The following is a 17,112-nucleotide window of genomic DNA, read 5'->3' on the forward strand; positions in this document are numbered from 1 at the left end:
CTGGGTCTGAACCTGAAGGTAGGGTTTAAATAGAAGGTGGGAGATGTGCATGAATGCATAGCTAAGCAGTCCGAGCTGAGGTGTCATCCCAAGCACACAGTCTCGGGTAAGGTCATCAGGCAAGTAGTAAATTTCCCCTGGACACAAGCCCCTCCTCTGCTTTCCCCAGGGCTCTAAGTCTGTTCTCACAAAGGAAAATTCATGGGGGAATTCTAATTTCTTCTGTACACTGTCTTGGTATTCAGTAGCCAAAGAGAGAGAGACATAAGTGTCTTAAGAACATCTTCATTCCTCCCAGAGAAGCTGGTTGCAAGTTATGAATACCCAATGGGTTAATCCTTGCTTAAATAAAAAACCTCATTCATAGCTAATGATTGGATCTGTCACTTGGGGCCTTCAGCTCCCGACCACTTCCACCCCTGATGGGACACTTCATATCCAAATCATAATGGTTTTTCTTTCCTTTAAAACTTTTTTTAAAACTTGGGACTGGAGAGATGGCTCAGAGGTTAAGAGCGCTGGCTGCTCTTCCAGAGGTCCTGAGTTCAATTCCCAGCAACCACATGGTGGCTCACAACCATCTATAATGAGATCTTGTGCCCTCTTCTGGCCTGCAGGCATACATGCAGGCAGAACATTGTATATATAATAATTACATCTTTAAAAAAAACTTTATTTTTAACTGTGTGTGTGTGTGTGTGTGTGTGTGTGTGTGTGTGTGTGTGTGTGTGTACAGGTGCCTATGGAAGACAGAAGAGGATGTCGGATCCCCTGAAGCTGCGTTACAGGCCATTTCAAGCTACCTGACATGGGTGCTGGAATCTGAACTCAGGTCCTTTGCAACAGCACTAATTACATGCTCTTAACCTCTGAGCCATCTCTCCAGCCCCAACATTTGCTGTCTATCTTTGCCAAGTAAAGAATGACAAGGCAGGAAAAATCTCAAACACAGCAGGTAGCAGCAGAGAAAATCCCATGCACAGCAGCAGAATCAACAGGTGAAAAATGCTATTAAAGATGAAAAAGTGAAGTACTAGTGCATGCAGAGAGAGAGAGGAGAGAGAGAGAGAGGGGAGAGAGAGAGAGAGAGAGAGAGAGAGAGAGAGAGAGAGAGAGAGAGAGAGAGAAGAGGGAGAGAGATCGCCTCTGCAGAGCAGGGTAGGGGAAATCGGAAGGTCAAAATTGGATTTCTCCTTGAGGGCTCGGGGCTTTAAGGGTCTTGGACAGTCTGGAATGTGTCCTCCTTCCTCTAATTATAATGGTCAGTTTAGACCAAGAGAGGGGAGCTATTAGATTCACAACTTTGGGTGAACAGAGCCAAGTCTGACATGCCTAAACTGGTTAGCTGTTAGGGGGCGTGAATGGCAGGAGGAAATGCCCACCAGGCCTTGGTTTCTTGTTTTTTGTTTTTGTTTCATATGAGACAGGGTTTCTCTGTGTAGCCCTGGCTGTCATGGAACTCCTCTGTAGATCAGGCTGTCCTTGAACTCAGAGATCTGCCTGCCTCTGCCTCTGGAGGACTGGAATTAAAGGCATGTGCTGCATGCCCAGCTTTCTTGTTTTGAAACATCATCTCACAGTATAGACTTGACTGGCCTGGACCTCACTATGTAGACCTGGCTGGCCTGGACCTCACTGTGTAAACCTGGCTGGCCTGGACCTCACTGTGTAGGCCTGGCTGGCCTGGACCTCACTGTAGATCAGGGTGGCCTGGACCTCACTGTGTAGATCAGGGTGGCCTGGACCTCACTGTGTAGACCTGGGTGGTCTGGACCTCACTGTGTAGACCGTACTGGCCTCAAGCTTTTGTTAATCCTCTATCTTCAGCCTCTCACATTCTGGGATTGTGTGAGTCACTGAGCTCAGCTACAACAATTAGTGTGTGTTAATGGAGTTTGCGATCCTAGTCCACATAACTATAAACAGTGATAAGAGAAAGGTTTTCCTTATAGTTGTTAGGTTTCGGGTGGGCAAGTGGTTCAAGAGGACACTGAGATGGGCTGTGGGGAATAAGAAGTTTATTGGAAGACTTACTAACACCGAGGGTGGGCAGACAGAGAGACAATGGCATAGGCAGGGGTTCCCAGGAGCGCCCCCACCAGAGACAGACGGCATGATGGGGGTCTCTGAAGAGAAGCAGAACGTAGAACCCACTTGGTAATAGTGGAAATCTATTCTTTTTTTTTTTTTTCAAGACAGGGTTTCTCTGTGTAGTTTTGGTGCCTGTCCTGGATCTTGATCTGTAGACCAGGCTGGCCTCGAACCCACAGAGATCCACCTGGCTCTGCCTCCCGAGTGCTGGGATTAAAGGTGTGCGCCACCACTGCCTGGCTGGAAATCTATTCTTATAGGTAGGGAAGTTCAAGGCAAGACGCAGCAGCCAGGCTTGCTGGAACTCCAATAATGTCTCACTGGGTGCCTGTCAGTATGTGTGAGGGCCTAAGCAGAGGCTGGATTATAGCATTTCATCCTCACAATTGTCAGTGTCAGTTAACAAGTGAGGGAACAGTGGGTTTGGAAGCACCATTTACCAACATCATATCCATAGTTGATTCACCAAGATAACAGCATGCCTGGAATCACAGCCCCTGGGAGGCTGAGGCAGGAGAGTTATGAGTTAAAGGCTAGCCTGGGCTACATGGTGAAACCCTGTACAAAACAAAATTATAAATGGAGGTTACGATGTGGTGCTGACATGATGGTATCTTGCATCTTGAACCTCCCCCACAACCACAGCAACTGGGGTGGAACAATACAGGGAAGGGAAGAAGGGAAGAGGGTGGGGGCTGGAGGGATGGCTCAGTGGTTAGGAGCAGAGGACCCAGGGTCAGTCCCAGCACTGTTTCAGGCAGGTCACATTGCCTGCAACTCTAGATCCAAGGGATCCAGTGGCATCTTCAGGTCTCCTCAGGCACCTGCACACATGTGCACACACCCTCCTACACACACACACACACACACACACACACACACACACACACACACACTTCTAAAGAAATATTTTTAACAGAACATTTCAGTGACAAGAGATGAGGGCAGATCAAAGGCTCGCTTCAGATTGGCTCAAACGGCGGAACTTGAGGGGGTCTGTGGTTAGGTGGTTCCTCAGAACAGCCCTGATACTGATGGCTGCTGTGTCAGCTCCATGGAGGAAGTACCCTGTTTACAGACAACGTACACTCAAGTAGTCAGGTAGCCTGGGCTTCAGGCTAGCCGCTCACCCTCGGATGGCTTGGGACAAAAGGCTGTTTGTATGTGTACTTAGTGTTTCTGTGATGCGTTTCTAGTTAAAAGGCCCATGTGTGCCCAGGGTCGTCCTTGCCGCTGAACAAGGATGGCCGTCCCCGCTGTGTGAGTGAGAGGAATGAGGCCTGGGAGGAACCTTGTGGTTCTCATAGGCCAGTGGGGCAGAGAGGGGACTCAGGGTGTTTTGATGTCAGATGTGTTCTGTTTTCTGTCCTTCCGGGTCACTCAGTTAGGACTTGGCCAGGACTAAATAGGAGTCAGTTCTCAACCTGGACTAATGCTTCCCGTCCTTCAGACGAACGCCAGCCTTGAGGTGGTCACCGTGGAGCAGGGACGCCAGGCAGAGAGGAGGAGAGCAGTGAGGATGTGGACTGTTGTGGGGCCCCTCGCTCCTCACCCTGGGCCTAGGGACCTCAAGTGTGACCTTGAGAAGGTTGTGGTGAGGCAGGTGATCTGTGTGCCTTAGTTTATCAGGCTTGAACTTGTCTAGTGGTGAGATCCAGAAAGGCCTTGGCCTGAGACAGGCGAGAAGCAGTAAGCCTGGTGTGGCGGATGTCCACACAGAAGCACAGTTCCCTGGCTGGAGAGGTGGCTCAGTCTTGAGAGTGCTTACTCGGGAGGCAGAGGCGGGCAGGTCTCTGTGAGTTCGAGGCCAGCCTGGTCTACAGAGTGAGTTCAAGGACAGGCTCCAAAGCTACATAGAGAAACCCTGTCTTGAAAAAAACAAATAAAATAAATAAAACTGAGCTAAAGGAGTGTGCCTCTGCCAGGCAGGCAGTTTAGACAAGATGAGCATGACTGACAGCCATTGATTAAGCCATGCGCCTCTTACCAGGAAGAGCATAGTTCTGCCAGGCAGGCAAGATGACCCTGGTAACAGCTGCTCCAGAAAAGACCCCCAGTCTGTCTTGGGATGACTGTGACAGTGTTTTATGTTGTAAATCTCCCCATTTGTCCAAAACAACCAAACTTTGGACTTTCTGTCCCTATAAAACATGTTTAATTGCACCAAGTGTAAGGGGACAGTGAAGCTGTATACAATGGGGGATTTCTGTTCAAGGCTGGTTCCCTTTTGTGCATCACCCAGAACTGGCCATGTGCTATTATTTTTTTTTTTTTTTTGGTTTTTTTCGAGACAGGGTTTCTCTGTGTAGCTTTGCTCCTTTCCTGGAACTCACTTGGTAGCCCAGGCTGGCCTCGAACTCACAGAGATCCGCCTGGCTCTGCCTCCCGAGTGCTGGGATTAAAGGTGTGCGCCACCACCGCCCGGCAGCCATGTGCTATTATTAAAGAACTTTCCCTTTATTAATCTCTGAGTACTTGGAGTGATTTCTTACTGGGAAGGCATATTTTAAAACAATCCAGAACCCCTTTCAGGCCCTAATGGGCACCAGCACATACTTGGCAGAGACTCACGTAGACACAGACACATAATTAAACATAAAATAAACCTTCAAAACAAACAAACAAAACCTCATGATTCTCACCTCAAAGGGAATAAGGAATAGTTTATTCTGGAGTCAAATATGAGTGGCCATGGCCCAGAAACACAAATCCAGGTCACCTCAATCTATGCTCCAATGTGGTAACAACTTCACGAAGTTTTTATATAATAGAACCAAGAATCATAAATCAAGACATTTTCCACATACAGTGTTTGAAACATCAAGTGGCTGAGTCACTGAAAGGCCAGGGAATCTCAGCCACAGCCCCTCAGGCTGTCTGATGGCACTCTAGGCCTTTTGGTTGGACTGTCTGTACATTCCAAAGGATTCACCTAATGGTCACAAAAGCGTTAGGTCACAGACAGGGGAAGGCACTAAGTGGCTATTAAGAGGCAGTCTGAAATGATGAGGCTCCAGAGTTGCCACATTCCATCCTCTGAGCACTGATGTTCTCATCAGTCACTCCGCAGGGCAGAAGGCCCAGGATAAGGTGGAGTGGTCCCCACCTCCCCCAGGGACTTTCATTTCTGTAGTGGAAGCCAGTAATCCCCTCAGTGCTGGGGGGCTGAGATGGAGGATCGTGAGCTCCAGGACAGTGCGCTACACAGTGAGGCTGGTCCCAAAACACATAACCATATCCACATATGCATTACAGGAGGAACAAATATTGACTCTTGATATTCCGTGCGCATGCGTGCACGTGTGTGTGTGTGTGTGTGTGTGTGTGTGTGTGTAATGTGGGAGTGCACGTGCCATGGCACATGTATAGAGCTTGTTATGATGGTAACAAGATCGGCAGTGGTTGATGGAAGAAAGCTGACACACAATTCATACTGTCCTTCAGAAGTTAGGTTGGTTAGAATGACTGGGCTCCACGGCCGTGGTTGGGCCTAGAAGTGGGAGGAAGAGCATTCGACAAACAATACACTATTTGGAGCATCTAAGCATGGTAGGGCCTTGAAGAGAAAGATGGGCTTTGCTTTAAAGCCCGGAGAGAGGGTTGGGCATGGTGGTGCACGCCTTTAATCTCAGCATTCAGGAAGCAGAGGCAGGAGGGTCTTGATGAGGCCAGCCTGGTTTATATAGTGAGTTCCAGGCCAGCTAAGGCGATATAGTGAGACCCTGTCTCAAAACAAAACAGCCTGGACAGGTACCCCTTTAAACAAACCAATAGTGGGAAAGTTGGCTCAGCGGTTAAGAGCACTGGCTGCTCTTCCAGAGGACCAGAGTTCAATTCCCAAAACCCACATGACCGCTCACAATTGTCTGTAACTCCAATTCCAGGGGATCTGACTCCCTCTCTGGACTCCTTGGGCACCACACTCACGTGGTGTACAGACATACATGCAGGCAAAACACCTATACACATAAAATAGAAATAAACTTAAAAATGAAACAAAACAAAAAAATCAAGTGGGAATAAAGGGCTGAGAAGATAACTCGGTGGGTTAAAGTTATGTCCTACGCAAGAAGACCTACGTTGAGATGCTTAGAACCTATATATATGTCTGACGCATGAGAGAGACAGACACTAAGAATGTGCTTGTATGTGTGTGGGAGGACAACAGCTATCGTGAGAGGGATCATTGGTTGTAGGGAAGCCGGAGAAGCCTCACCAAAATCCTCCCTGAGGGGTGTCCTGACCAAACCCCCAAACAAAGGAGAGAGCTGACATTTTCCCACCTTTTGGCGATGGTGGGAAGTTTCACAGCATGTGCTTTAGTTCAGCACAGCCTGTGTGTCAAAGGACACGGAGGAGCCAGGTGCCACAGGATCTGGGGCTGAAGGCACTGCTGTTCGGCTCCGGCACAGGCAGCCTCTAAACTCCCTGCCCCGGAGAGAGCTGGGGAGGTGGGCACTAGACATGGCCGATTCAGACTGTGGGATCCGGCCTAGCTCGTTCTAACAAGTCAGAGAACAACTTTTGGGAGTTCTCTCCTTCCACCTTCCAACGACCCAACTCAGGTTGGGAGGTTTGTACTGCAAGCCTTTTACCAGCCAAGCCGTCTCCCCGGCCCCTGATGAGAACAAACAAACACACAAAAACACACACTAAAACCAGCCTAGTCTCCTAGCAGAGAAGAGCCCTGTTCTCTTCAGATCATGACTCCTTGAGAGAAGCGACAGGTTCCACAGCTGAGCCAGGTCTGGCCTGTGGAATGCACAGCGACAGGCCACGCCGACCCCTGCTCCTCCACCACCCTGCCTCGGGGACTTGATCTAGGAGGGGAGGACACCACATGGTCTGTCCACATGCCAGTCCTTGCGGATCTGCTCTTTCGGTGCACAGCCTCACTGGAGAAGACCCTCCCTCTGCTCAGGCGATGGGTGGCATCTGGAACAGGGTAGAAGGGAGAAGCTGGAGTGCTCCTGGGGTCTTGGGCCCTGAGAAGTGGGGATTCTTTCTCATTGCTAGGCTGGGAGGGAGGAGTATGGGTCTGACTGAGAATCCTTCTGACCTAACAAAGGCCCGTTAAAGTGGCCCATGGGTCCCTTCTTTGTTTATGGCGCCTCCAAACAAACACACTTGAGAATTTCCTATGAAGACTGAGAAAGTCAAGAGCAGCTTTCGGCCTACGTGTAGATGGTGATGTCCTCTGTCTCTGTGTTCTTCATAGTCTCTTTCCACATCACTCTTCCCTGGGAATGAGAAGGGAAACCTCTGGGTTCTCTTCTTGCCTTGGAAGAAAAATACTAAAACTCCCTTCCTGCCAGGCATGATGGCAGGTGCCTTCAATCTCAGCACGAGGGAGGCAGGCAGATCTCTGTGATTTCAAGCCAACCTGGTCTACATAGCAAGTTCCAGGCCAGCCAAGGCTACACAGTGAGACCCTGCCTAAATAAAACAAAACAGAAAAACAACAAACAAAAACCGCCCCAGTAAACACTTCCTTTGTGTTCAGGAAACGTACAAAGATTTTGAGACATGTGCTCACATTCATCTGAAAACCAGATAGGAAGTGATGGGTCTGTGTTCAGTCCCTCCTCCTGACAAACCTAGACGTAGGGCCTGTTGTCACCCAACTTTTCATTTGAGAAAACCGAGGCACAGGAAGTCTAAGCAGCCTGGGAAAATGAAAGAAGCGAAAACTTATCTCATAGCCTCTTAGAGCCAAGACTGCATGATGAGGCCCATTGGAAGAGGCCAAGCTCCAACCAGGGAACTCAGGACCTGGGTTCAGGTCCCAGCATCCACATGGAGGCGTGCAGCTGCTCTAGCTCCAGTTCCAGAGGATCTGATGCCCTCTCCTGGCCTCCTTGGGCACTTCACACACATCGTACACACATGCAGGCTAAACACCCACACACATGAGAAAAAAAGTTCTAAGCTTATGGGCTGTGGTGGTGGACACCTGTCATCCCCACACTATGAGCTTAGGCAGGAGGACCAGGTGTTCAAGGTCAGCCTGGATCATATAGCAAGTCCCTGCTTAAAAAAAAATTAGTGAATGTTCCTGAGAAAATTAACCACCTACCTCAGCTCCATAGAAAGGTACTGAGTGGGTCTGGCTTGTCCCCACACAGGAGCTGCCTCTGAGCCAAGCAAGAAAGTACCAGGCTAGCCCATGGAAGAGGAGCTAGAAACAGCATTCAGACAGGGCAGTTCTGGGAAAAAGGGGCAAAGATGCACACAGAATTCTCCTCTCCTCTCCCCCCCCCAACCCTCCCCCCATCTGTCTCTCTCTCCACACTTCTCCTTCATTCTGTCCAGGATGCCGCCATTGTAGCGATCCACCACTCTCTGACTTCCGGGTCTTTGAGGACACCTTGAGTCCCCAGGCAGCAAGGACAGCTGTAGTTTTTCTTGACTGGAGGTAGGATCCCATCAGGTAGGACAAACTGCTTTCCTGCACTCCAGAAGGCCAGAAGCCCCACACCATGTACCACACCTGACGAGTACAGAGGCAGGATGTGATTTTTATCTTGGTGTAATATAAAAAGTTAAAAGAGAAAAAAAAAAAAAAACCCTAAGCAGACACAGCAAATCCCTGTGGGCAAACAAGATCCTGAGGCCTGGTCAGGGGATGGGATTTTTTTTTGTCCCCAAATCTCACCTGGATCGTAACTTTGAGAACTCATTATGCGAAGATCCCAAAAGGGGCTTCCAGGATGCACATGCATGAGGTCTGCTGCCTGGAAAGTCTTGGTGGACTTGAGGGTGGCCCATATTGCCCTGGATGAGTAGGTGCCAGGAGAGCCTGTGGGGACCCAGTCAGAGCTGGCCTATGCCCATACAATCCCCGGACTACAGAAATCCTGGCATTTTCTGCTTGCCCCAGTGTGAGATCTCAAATATCCTCCCACTTCAGTGGGGTTGGGCCTAGTGTACATACTGAGCCTCAAGAGAGGAAAGGGGCTTGCTCCCCATCCCTCCAGCTCTGGAGGGGTACAGTGTTTGTTTTTGTGGCAGTTTTATTTATTTATTTATTGAGTTTTTCTGAGACAGAGTTTCTCTATGTAACCATGGCTGTTCTGGAACTCTGTTTGTAGACCATGATGGCCTGGAACTCAGAGACCTACCTGCCTCTGCCTCCTGAGTGCTGGGATTAAAGGGGCGGTGGGGGGCACAGGTACAGTTTAGATATAAGCCTCATGGTCCTCGTGTGGCCAGGGCTAAGTAGTCCCAATGTCTCCATTTCCAGGACAGGCAGAGGTCTCCCGGAAGTGTCCTCAGCTGGAGGGACCTACCATGTAGCTACAGAGTCTTCACTTTGGGGTTTTCCTTTCTGCCCCCATCTGGGGACTTTGCCCTTCTAGATCCTACTCCATGCAGCTCCCAAGAAGCCCTGAATCCCTGAAGTCTTCTAGAACCTTCTGGGAATTCTGTGAAGTTCACTGTTTCTCAAGTATTCAACCTTAATTCTAAAAAACTTTAAGATTTAGGGGCTGGAGAGATGGCTCAGCAGTTAAGAGCACTGACTGCTCCACCAGAGGACCCGGGTTCAATTCCCGGCACCCATGGCTCACAGCTGTCTGTAACTCCTGTTCCAGGGGACCCAACATCCTCACCCAGACATATGTTTTATGTCTATGAGTGTTTTGCCTTCATGTATGTGTGTGCACCACGTGTGTGCCTGGTGCTTGAGGAGCACAGAAGAGGGCATCTGATACCTTAGAACTGGAATTACAGGTGGTTGTGAGCCACCATGTGGGCGCTGGGAACTGAACTCAGGTCCTCTGCAAGAGCAACAAGTGCTCTAACCACTGAGCCATCTCTCCAGCGTCCCCACAAGTGCTCTAACCTGTGGTCCTGCTCAGGTCTCACCGTGTTCCTAAGAGACATGCGGGTTTTGCTGTTTGATCAACTGGAAAGTTGGGCCTGGAGTGGGAAGGGATTTACCTGAGACCACACAGCCAGGGTGGTGTGGGACGAGGGCTTCCTCTGGGTCCCCGCACTTCCAAGTCTGCATCACCATGTGCAGCCCTCCTTTGCCGCCCTCTTCCAGGGAATGGGTGGGTTTCTGTGAGTGCAGCCAGACCTGGGGGCTCAAGAACTATGGCTACCTATGGGCTAGGCATGCATCTCCCTGAGGGGTCCCCAATCCTGACTTGGCTCAGCCCCTCCTGGTCTCTCTCGGCTCTGGACTGGTGCAGGCCTAGCTGGGTGGAGCCAGACCGAGAGAGACGACTAGGGAGGTGTCATGGCTGCTGCCCTGTCCCTGCAGCCCCCAGTCCTGCGTTTGCTCTTCGACACCAGACAGTTGAAGCTTCTGAGCAGATATTCCCTCCCGTTCTGTGCCTCAGTTTCCCCAAGCTCACTTTCCTTCCTTTATCCTCATAAGCATAAGCAGTTAGTGGCAGGGCAGGAGTATCAGCTTGCTGGTCAGCCTGAAGCTGAGGAGGTAGGTTCTACTTGGACCTGAGCTGAGGAAGCCGGCCCTGTGGGTCTCAGGGGGGAGTGGAGGGGTATGACCTATGCACTCACTTTAGCTCCAGGAGCCCTGCCCATGCATCAGGACTTGGTATGAGTGCTGTCCTGGGCCTGGTCTAGCCCGATGTCCATCAACCACCAAGCTCAGGAAATGGATATACACAGCCACAAAATCCGGGGAGGCTGTCTCTGGACAGAGCAGGAAGGAGCAGGTGCCACTGGTTCTGATGGACCACCTTGCTATATGTTCTCAAGTTCAGACCCAGACCAAGGCTCTCTGGACAGAGCATGAGTGGGGCTCCAATCACGTTAACAGGGACACTAACGGCCCTCCGTTCCAGGGCTGCCCTGTAGCAGGATGGCTGCGGGTGTGAGTGCATGACACAGTCAGCAGTTGATTGCCACGAGCCTCTGTGTTCTGCAAGGCAGGGACCATGGCGTTCCCCGTCCTTTCTGGGTTCTGGACATTTTCAAAAGGTCTGCAGGGGGCGAGTGTGTGTGCAATGTGCTGTGTGGGGTGTGTGTGCTCTATGTGTGTTTGTGTTCTAGAGAGAGGAGCAGAGTCAGAAGTGCCCCCCACACCCTGTGGGCCAGGGCAACCTGTTGCTGAGCGGTGTCACTCATCTGTCACAGTTGCAGGCCTTTCTCTTGAAGTCCTTAGTCCCGACTGGTCCATCTGCAGCTGAGGAGACAGCTTTCAAAATCCTTTCTCCTAGGACTCTGAGGAACAAGTGCCCCAGAGTTTCCCACAATCTCTCTATGCCAGGACTGTTTACAAATGGAGTTCTTAAGAAGCCAGGCATTGAGGGGCGGGGTAAAGGGAGCGTTGGAGACAGAAATGCAGATGGTGAGTGAGGGGTCTGACCAGACTAGGGTCTTCTGTGTTCTTTTGGGTGAAGAAGTGGGTTCCGGCGAGGCTCAGGAAAAGGACTGGTGTAGGAGGAGGTGTTGAGAGAAGAGAGGGAGATTTCCTTGGAGGAGACCAGTGCCTGGGCACCGGGACTGGAGGCCCCTAATGAGACTGTGAATTTCGGAGATTGATATCCAGTGAGTGTACGAGTGCCACAGGTACGAGATTATTTGGATTACTTTCAGGGGCTGAAGAAGTGTGTATGGAGGTGTGTCTGAAAATGGGGGGGGGAGAATTGGGGGTCACTAAACAGAGTTGTGTTAAAGCTAGCACACTGCAAGTTGGTGGGGACAGCATGTCAGACCCAGGTCCCAAGGACTTCCTTTCTCAGGCTTATGTTTCTCACCTGTGAAATGGGATTGTCGTGAAGGCTCCCGGAAAAGAAGACGTTCTTGGCTTCGGGTGGAGTGGAACAGCTGTTATAGTTTGGATGCAGGTAGGGTCCGCGTTACTCGGAGCTGCGGGGTCAGCATTGCCCCCTAGTGGCGATCTTGCAAACAACAGGCAGAGCCACCGGGTTTGCAAGGAGGGCGGCCGCTGTCAAGTCGCCTGCAGCTCAGCGGCTGTCTGTCCATCTGTCTGTCTGTCGGTGGGAGCCAGGGCGCAGCCAGGACCTCTGGGGCAGAAGGCATGGTAGGTGAGGGGATGCGGGCCCTGTTCCGGGTGCTGTGGTCTGACAGGCGCGGCTCCCAGGGTGGGAACACTCTGTGGGGCACTTGGGAGTTGTGGGGGACCACTCAGCCAACGGGTTATTTCCGTCATTTTTCTGATTCCTGTCAGCACTGTTGGCTGCCGCCACCGGTGACCCTCTCTCTAGTCACGAGGCATCTTTCTTGAACCTGGCCTGTCACCTGCCCCGTTCCCAGATCCTCTCTCGGTATTGAGAACCCCAGGTATAGTAGGTGCCAAGAAGTCAGGTGTTTACACTGGGAACGACTCAGACGACAGAAAACAGAGCCCATGTTGGGTCGAAGTTCAGTTTTAGCCTTTTTATTCCTTCACTTGACCCCTGCGGTAGCTTTCTCGGTACACCAAGGTCACCACAGCTTTCTGTATGTCAGGTCTGCCCTGGCAGCTGCTTCAGAGCCCTGGCTCTTCAAGCAGAATTGCAGTTGTGCCCACTCTTCTGATGTCCACCTTGAGTGGCTCTCCTGAAGTCCTTCTTGAAAGGGAGCGACCCAAAGAGATGGCCAGGCCTGTTCTTGGAAGAACCTGCCATTTATTCAAAGGTTTCAGAAGATCATGGCTTTCCAAGTAAAGGGCCAATCATCATTTAAAAATGATTGCATTTATTTGTGTGTGTGTGTGTGTGTGTGTGTGTGTGTGTGTGTGTGTGTGTGTGTGCGTGCGCGCGCGCAGAGTTAGTGGATAGCTTGTTGGAGTTGGTCTTTCTTTCTCCCATGTAGTTCCCAGGGATAGACACAGGTCATCAGGCTTGGAGGCAAGCTGGTTTATCTGCTAAGCCATCTCACTGGCCCCCGTTTTATTAATTTACTTAATTATTTTTTGTTTTGGTTTCGAGACAGGGTTTCTCTGTGTAGTTTTGGTGCCTGTCCTGGATCTTGCTCTGGAGACCAGCCTGGCCTCGAACTCACAGAGATCCACCTGCCTCTGCCTCCCGAGTGCTGGGACTAAAGGCGTGCGCCACCACCGCCCGGCCCTATTTTATAATTTTTAAGGTTCGAACTTTTTGTACTCTGCGGTTGTAATACACTTTACAGCAGGTGGCAGGTGTTTTGCCTTCTCAGAGTCACGTGACTATCAGCCTGCCCTTCAGTGTGATGATTTAGGATAGAGCTGGGATTACTTAAATGACTTCTGGGCATCTTTCCCCTCTGTTCCACAGACTCCTCCCTGCCTCAATTGTTCCTTCTTTCCTGGAGAGCTGTCCCCAAATGGTTCAGGGAGCCCCATGTTCTGCAGTGGCAGTGAGGTCAATGGAAGCTTTGATCCTGAGGACTTGAACCTGACTGACGAGGCCCTGAGGTTCAAGTACTTGGGCCCACAGCAGTTAGAGTTGTTTGTGCCCATCTGTGCCATGTACCTGTTGATCTTCGTGGTGGGCACTGTGGGCAACGGGCTGACCTGCACCGTCATCCTACACCACAAGGCCATGAAAACACCCACCAACTTCTACCTCCTCAGCCTTGCTGTGTCTGATTTGCTGGTGCTTCTGGTGGGCCTGCCCCTGGAGCTGTACGAGATGCGGCACAATTACCCGTTCCAGCTGGGGGCCAGTGGCTGCTACTTCCGAATACTGCTCTTCGAGACCGTCTGTCTAGCATCAGTGCTCAATGTCACAGCCCTGAGTGTGGAGCGCTACGTGGCCGTGGTGCATCCACTCCAAGCCAAGTCTGTGATGACACGGGCCCACGTGCGCCGCATGCTGGGGGCCATCTGGGTCCTTGCTGTGCTTTTCTCTCTGCCGAACACCAGCCTACACGGCCTCAAGCAGCTGTACGTGCCCTGTCGGGGTCTGGTGCCTGACTCAGCTGTGTGTACTTTGGTGCGTCCCCGAGTCTTCTACAACTTGGTGATACAGACCACCACACTGCTCTTCTTCTGCCTGCCCATGGTTGTCATCAGTGTGCTGTACCTGCTCATTGGGCTGCGCCTGCATCGGGAAAGGATGCTGCTCCAAGAGGAGGTCAAAGGCAGGAAAAGGGCAACGGCCCGGAAGACCTGCAGCAGAAGGCCTCAACTTCGAGACAGGGGACGGAGACAGGTGACCAAGATGCTGTGTAAGTGTCATTGTTGAGGAAGGAGCTGAGCCTCCGTGGGTCTGGGGAAGGTGTTGAGCTTCTGGCTTTTTGGAAGCTGGTCTTGGGTCCTCTGCGCTTCTTCCCAGAACTCTTCTTTTTATTTCTGGTTTTTCGAGACAGGATTTCTCTGTGTAATCCTGGCCGTCCTGGAACTTGCTATGTGACCAGGCTGGCCTTGAGTTCAGAGATTCACCTGCCTCTGCCTCCTGAGTGCGGGGGCTAAAGGCGTGTGCACTACCACCGCCGGGCTCTCCTGTCCATTTTTCAAGGATGGGAGGACAGGGAGCTGGAGAGGTCAACTGCTAAGCACGATGCAGATCAAGGCAGGCCTCTCTTCTCTGTTCTTGCAGTTGCACTGGTCGTGGTGTTTGGCATCTGCTGGGCTCCATTCCATGTAGACCGCCTCATGTGGAGCTTGGTGTCCCACTGGACCGAGGGCCTGCTCCTGGCCTTCCAATTTGTGCACGTTGTATCTGGTGTCTTCTTCTACCTCGGCTCGGCAGCCAACCCAGTGCTCTACAGCCTCATGTCCAGTCGCTTCCGGGAGACCTTCCGGCAAGCCCTAGGCCTGGGAACCCAATGCCGTCGCCGCCAACGACGCTGTCATGGCTCCCATAACCTCAGCAGATTGACCACAGGCAGCACCCTGTATGACTTGGGTTCCCGGAACAGCAGGGCTGGACCCCTGACTGAGAATGGGGATCCAGGATTTCAGCAAGAAACAGATCTCTCCTGAGTAAAATCCCAAAGGAAGCTAACCCCCTAGGCCAGAGGGCCCCAGACAGTCTGGGAGCTATTGGGGTGAGCTTGGAAAGTCGGATCAGCACCCCAGTGACTCCCACCCTGCCCACATATTTGAGTGTTGAGGGAAACAGCAAGAAAAAGAGGATTGAACCCTGATTGTCAAAGACTCCCATTGAGGCCCAGGCAAGCTGACTCAGCAGTTAATGCTTGCTGTTTCCAGAGGACCTGAATTCAGGTCCCAGTACCCACATGGCAGCTCACAACTACCTGTAACTGCAGCTCTAGGTCATCTGACACTCTCTTTTGGCTTCTGAAGGCCCCACATGTACATAGTACACATTAAAAAAAAAAACACACACACACACACACACACACAATGAGCCAGGCACCTGCTGTGTATCCAGACCCCAGACCCCCAGCTAAATTCTCTCCCACAGAACAATCACAGTTACCTAGACCTCAGCAATTGTCTCTCTGGGGATCCCTCCTTCCTCTCTAGTTCACACATGTCTCCACTGGGGCCTAGCTGTGGTTCCGGTGACTTCTGAACTGCCACAGGCTCTCACCTACCCTTCCCTCCAGCTCTTGTGCTACACACACTTGGGACCGTCTTCTCACCAGGACCCTTCCTGGCTTCTCATGCTGCACTGAAATCTGAGCCTGATAGGAGCGGCCAGGTGGCAGAGGTTCCCGGGGACCCCGGGGACCTGGATCTGATCTCCACCTTTGTCACCAACTTGTGGCTTTGTGGCATCAAGCGAATCGTCCCGCCTTGCTGGGCTTTGGTTCCTTGTTTGCAAAGTGAGCAGTGTGCTGAGACGCCAGTGTTGCCCTTCGGTGCTAGCTGTGGCCTCATCTGTGTGCACAAAAACCAAGCACCAGCGGCTTCACATTATCCATATCACTCCCGGACCCTGCTTTCCCTCTGACCCTCACATGCCGCTGCTCCAAGCCATCCAGGGCAGGGCCTTTGCTTGTCTTGGGGCCGACAGGGCCAACCTGTGAGGAGTGGCCTTTCTCACCTGCAGACAGACCGACCTGGCAGCCCCAGATGAGCAAAGTGCCGGATGCTGTCAGCCAGGGGATCTCTGGAGGAAGAAACGCGGGCTCACCAAGGACCGGAAGAGGCCATGCAGCGGCAGTGTGTCCTTGTCAACTTGACACAAACTAGAGTCACCTGGGGAGAGGGAACATCCGTTGAGGATTTATATCCATCAGACTGGTCTGTGGACATGTCTGTGGGACATATCCATGACTAATGATCATCGGTGTGGCAGGGCCCAGTCCACTGTGGGTGGTGCCGCTCCTAGGCAGGTGGTCCTAGGTTGTCTAAAAAAACAAGCTGAGTGAGCTTTGGGGGAGCAAGCCAGTGAGCCCAGTTCCCCCATGGCTTCTGCTCCAGTTCCTGCCTCCAGGTTCCTACCTTGTTCCTGCCTTGGTTTCCCTTGGTGATGGACAGTAAGCTGAAATAAACCCTTTCCTCCCCAAGCTGGCTTTGGTCAGTGTTTTATCACAGCATCAAAATTCAGATGAGGACATACAGTTCTGCTAAGGGGCCTGGGTGGCCAGGGACAATACTTGAAATTTCATGCCATTCTGATTCCAGAGACAACCTGGTGCTCAGGACCCCATTAGTGGATGAAACGTGTCCCGCTGCGAGTTGCTGGGTCTTGCCCTGAGAGTCCTGGTGTCCACAGCCAGGGTCTGCACAGTGGCCTGTAGACAAGCTGCCACCTGGTGTCCTAGGTTCCCAGCCTGCCCAGTGAAGGAGATGGTACAGGGTTGTCCGTGAGTCAGTTTTACATCGCTGTGACAATACCTGACAGGAAGCTGGACATGGTGACACACGGCTTTAATCTCAGAGCCTTGAAAGTGATGATAGGAAAATCATGAGTTTGAAGCTAGCTGGGCTACATGATGAGACCCTCCCGCCACTGAAAAACCAAATAAACAAATACGATTTCTTTTGGCTCAGGGTTTCAGTCTATGATCAGCTGGCTCCATGATTTCTGCCTGTAGTGAGAGAGAATGGCATGATGAGGCTGAGTTTCTTACCTCATGTAGCCAGAAAGCAGTAAAATGCTGCAGAAAAAAAAATACATTACCTTTTTTCTCCCAGGGCATACTCCCAGT

The 17,112-nt window shown here is 51.4% G+C and overlaps 1 protein-coding gene across 2 annotated transcripts in view; it reads left to right on the forward strand.

The window, feature by feature from the left end:
* Positions 1-16,496, forward strand: part of Nmur1 (neuromedin U receptor 1) — a 41,542-nt gene extending 25,046 nt beyond the window's left edge. Inside the window, exons 1-3 of one of the 2 annotated variants that reach the window (XM_052750527.1) lie at positions 11,951-12,106; positions 13,320-14,214; positions 14,586-16,496. In XM_052750527.1, the coding sequence (XP_052606487.1) occupies positions 12,104-12,106; positions 13,320-14,214; positions 14,586-14,971 (1,284 nt within the window). In that variant the 5' untranslated portion in view covers positions 11,951-12,103 and the 3' untranslated portion in view covers positions 14,972-16,496. Of the gene's footprint in view, positions 1-11,950; positions 12,107-13,319; positions 14,215-14,585 lie in introns of those variants that run through there. The other variant, XM_052750528.1, reaches the window with a different exon arrangement.
* The last annotated feature ends 616 nt before the right edge of the window (positions 16,497-17,112 follow it).

The sequence above is a fragment of the Peromyscus californicus genome, unplaced genomic scaffold (assembly GCF_007827085.1).
Source record: "Peromyscus californicus insignis strain IS unplaced genomic scaffold, ASM782708v3 Scaffold_21__1_contigs__length_65335640, whole genome shotgun sequence".
Lineage (NCBI taxonomy): Eukaryota > Metazoa > Chordata > Mammalia > Rodentia > Cricetidae > Peromyscus > Peromyscus californicus.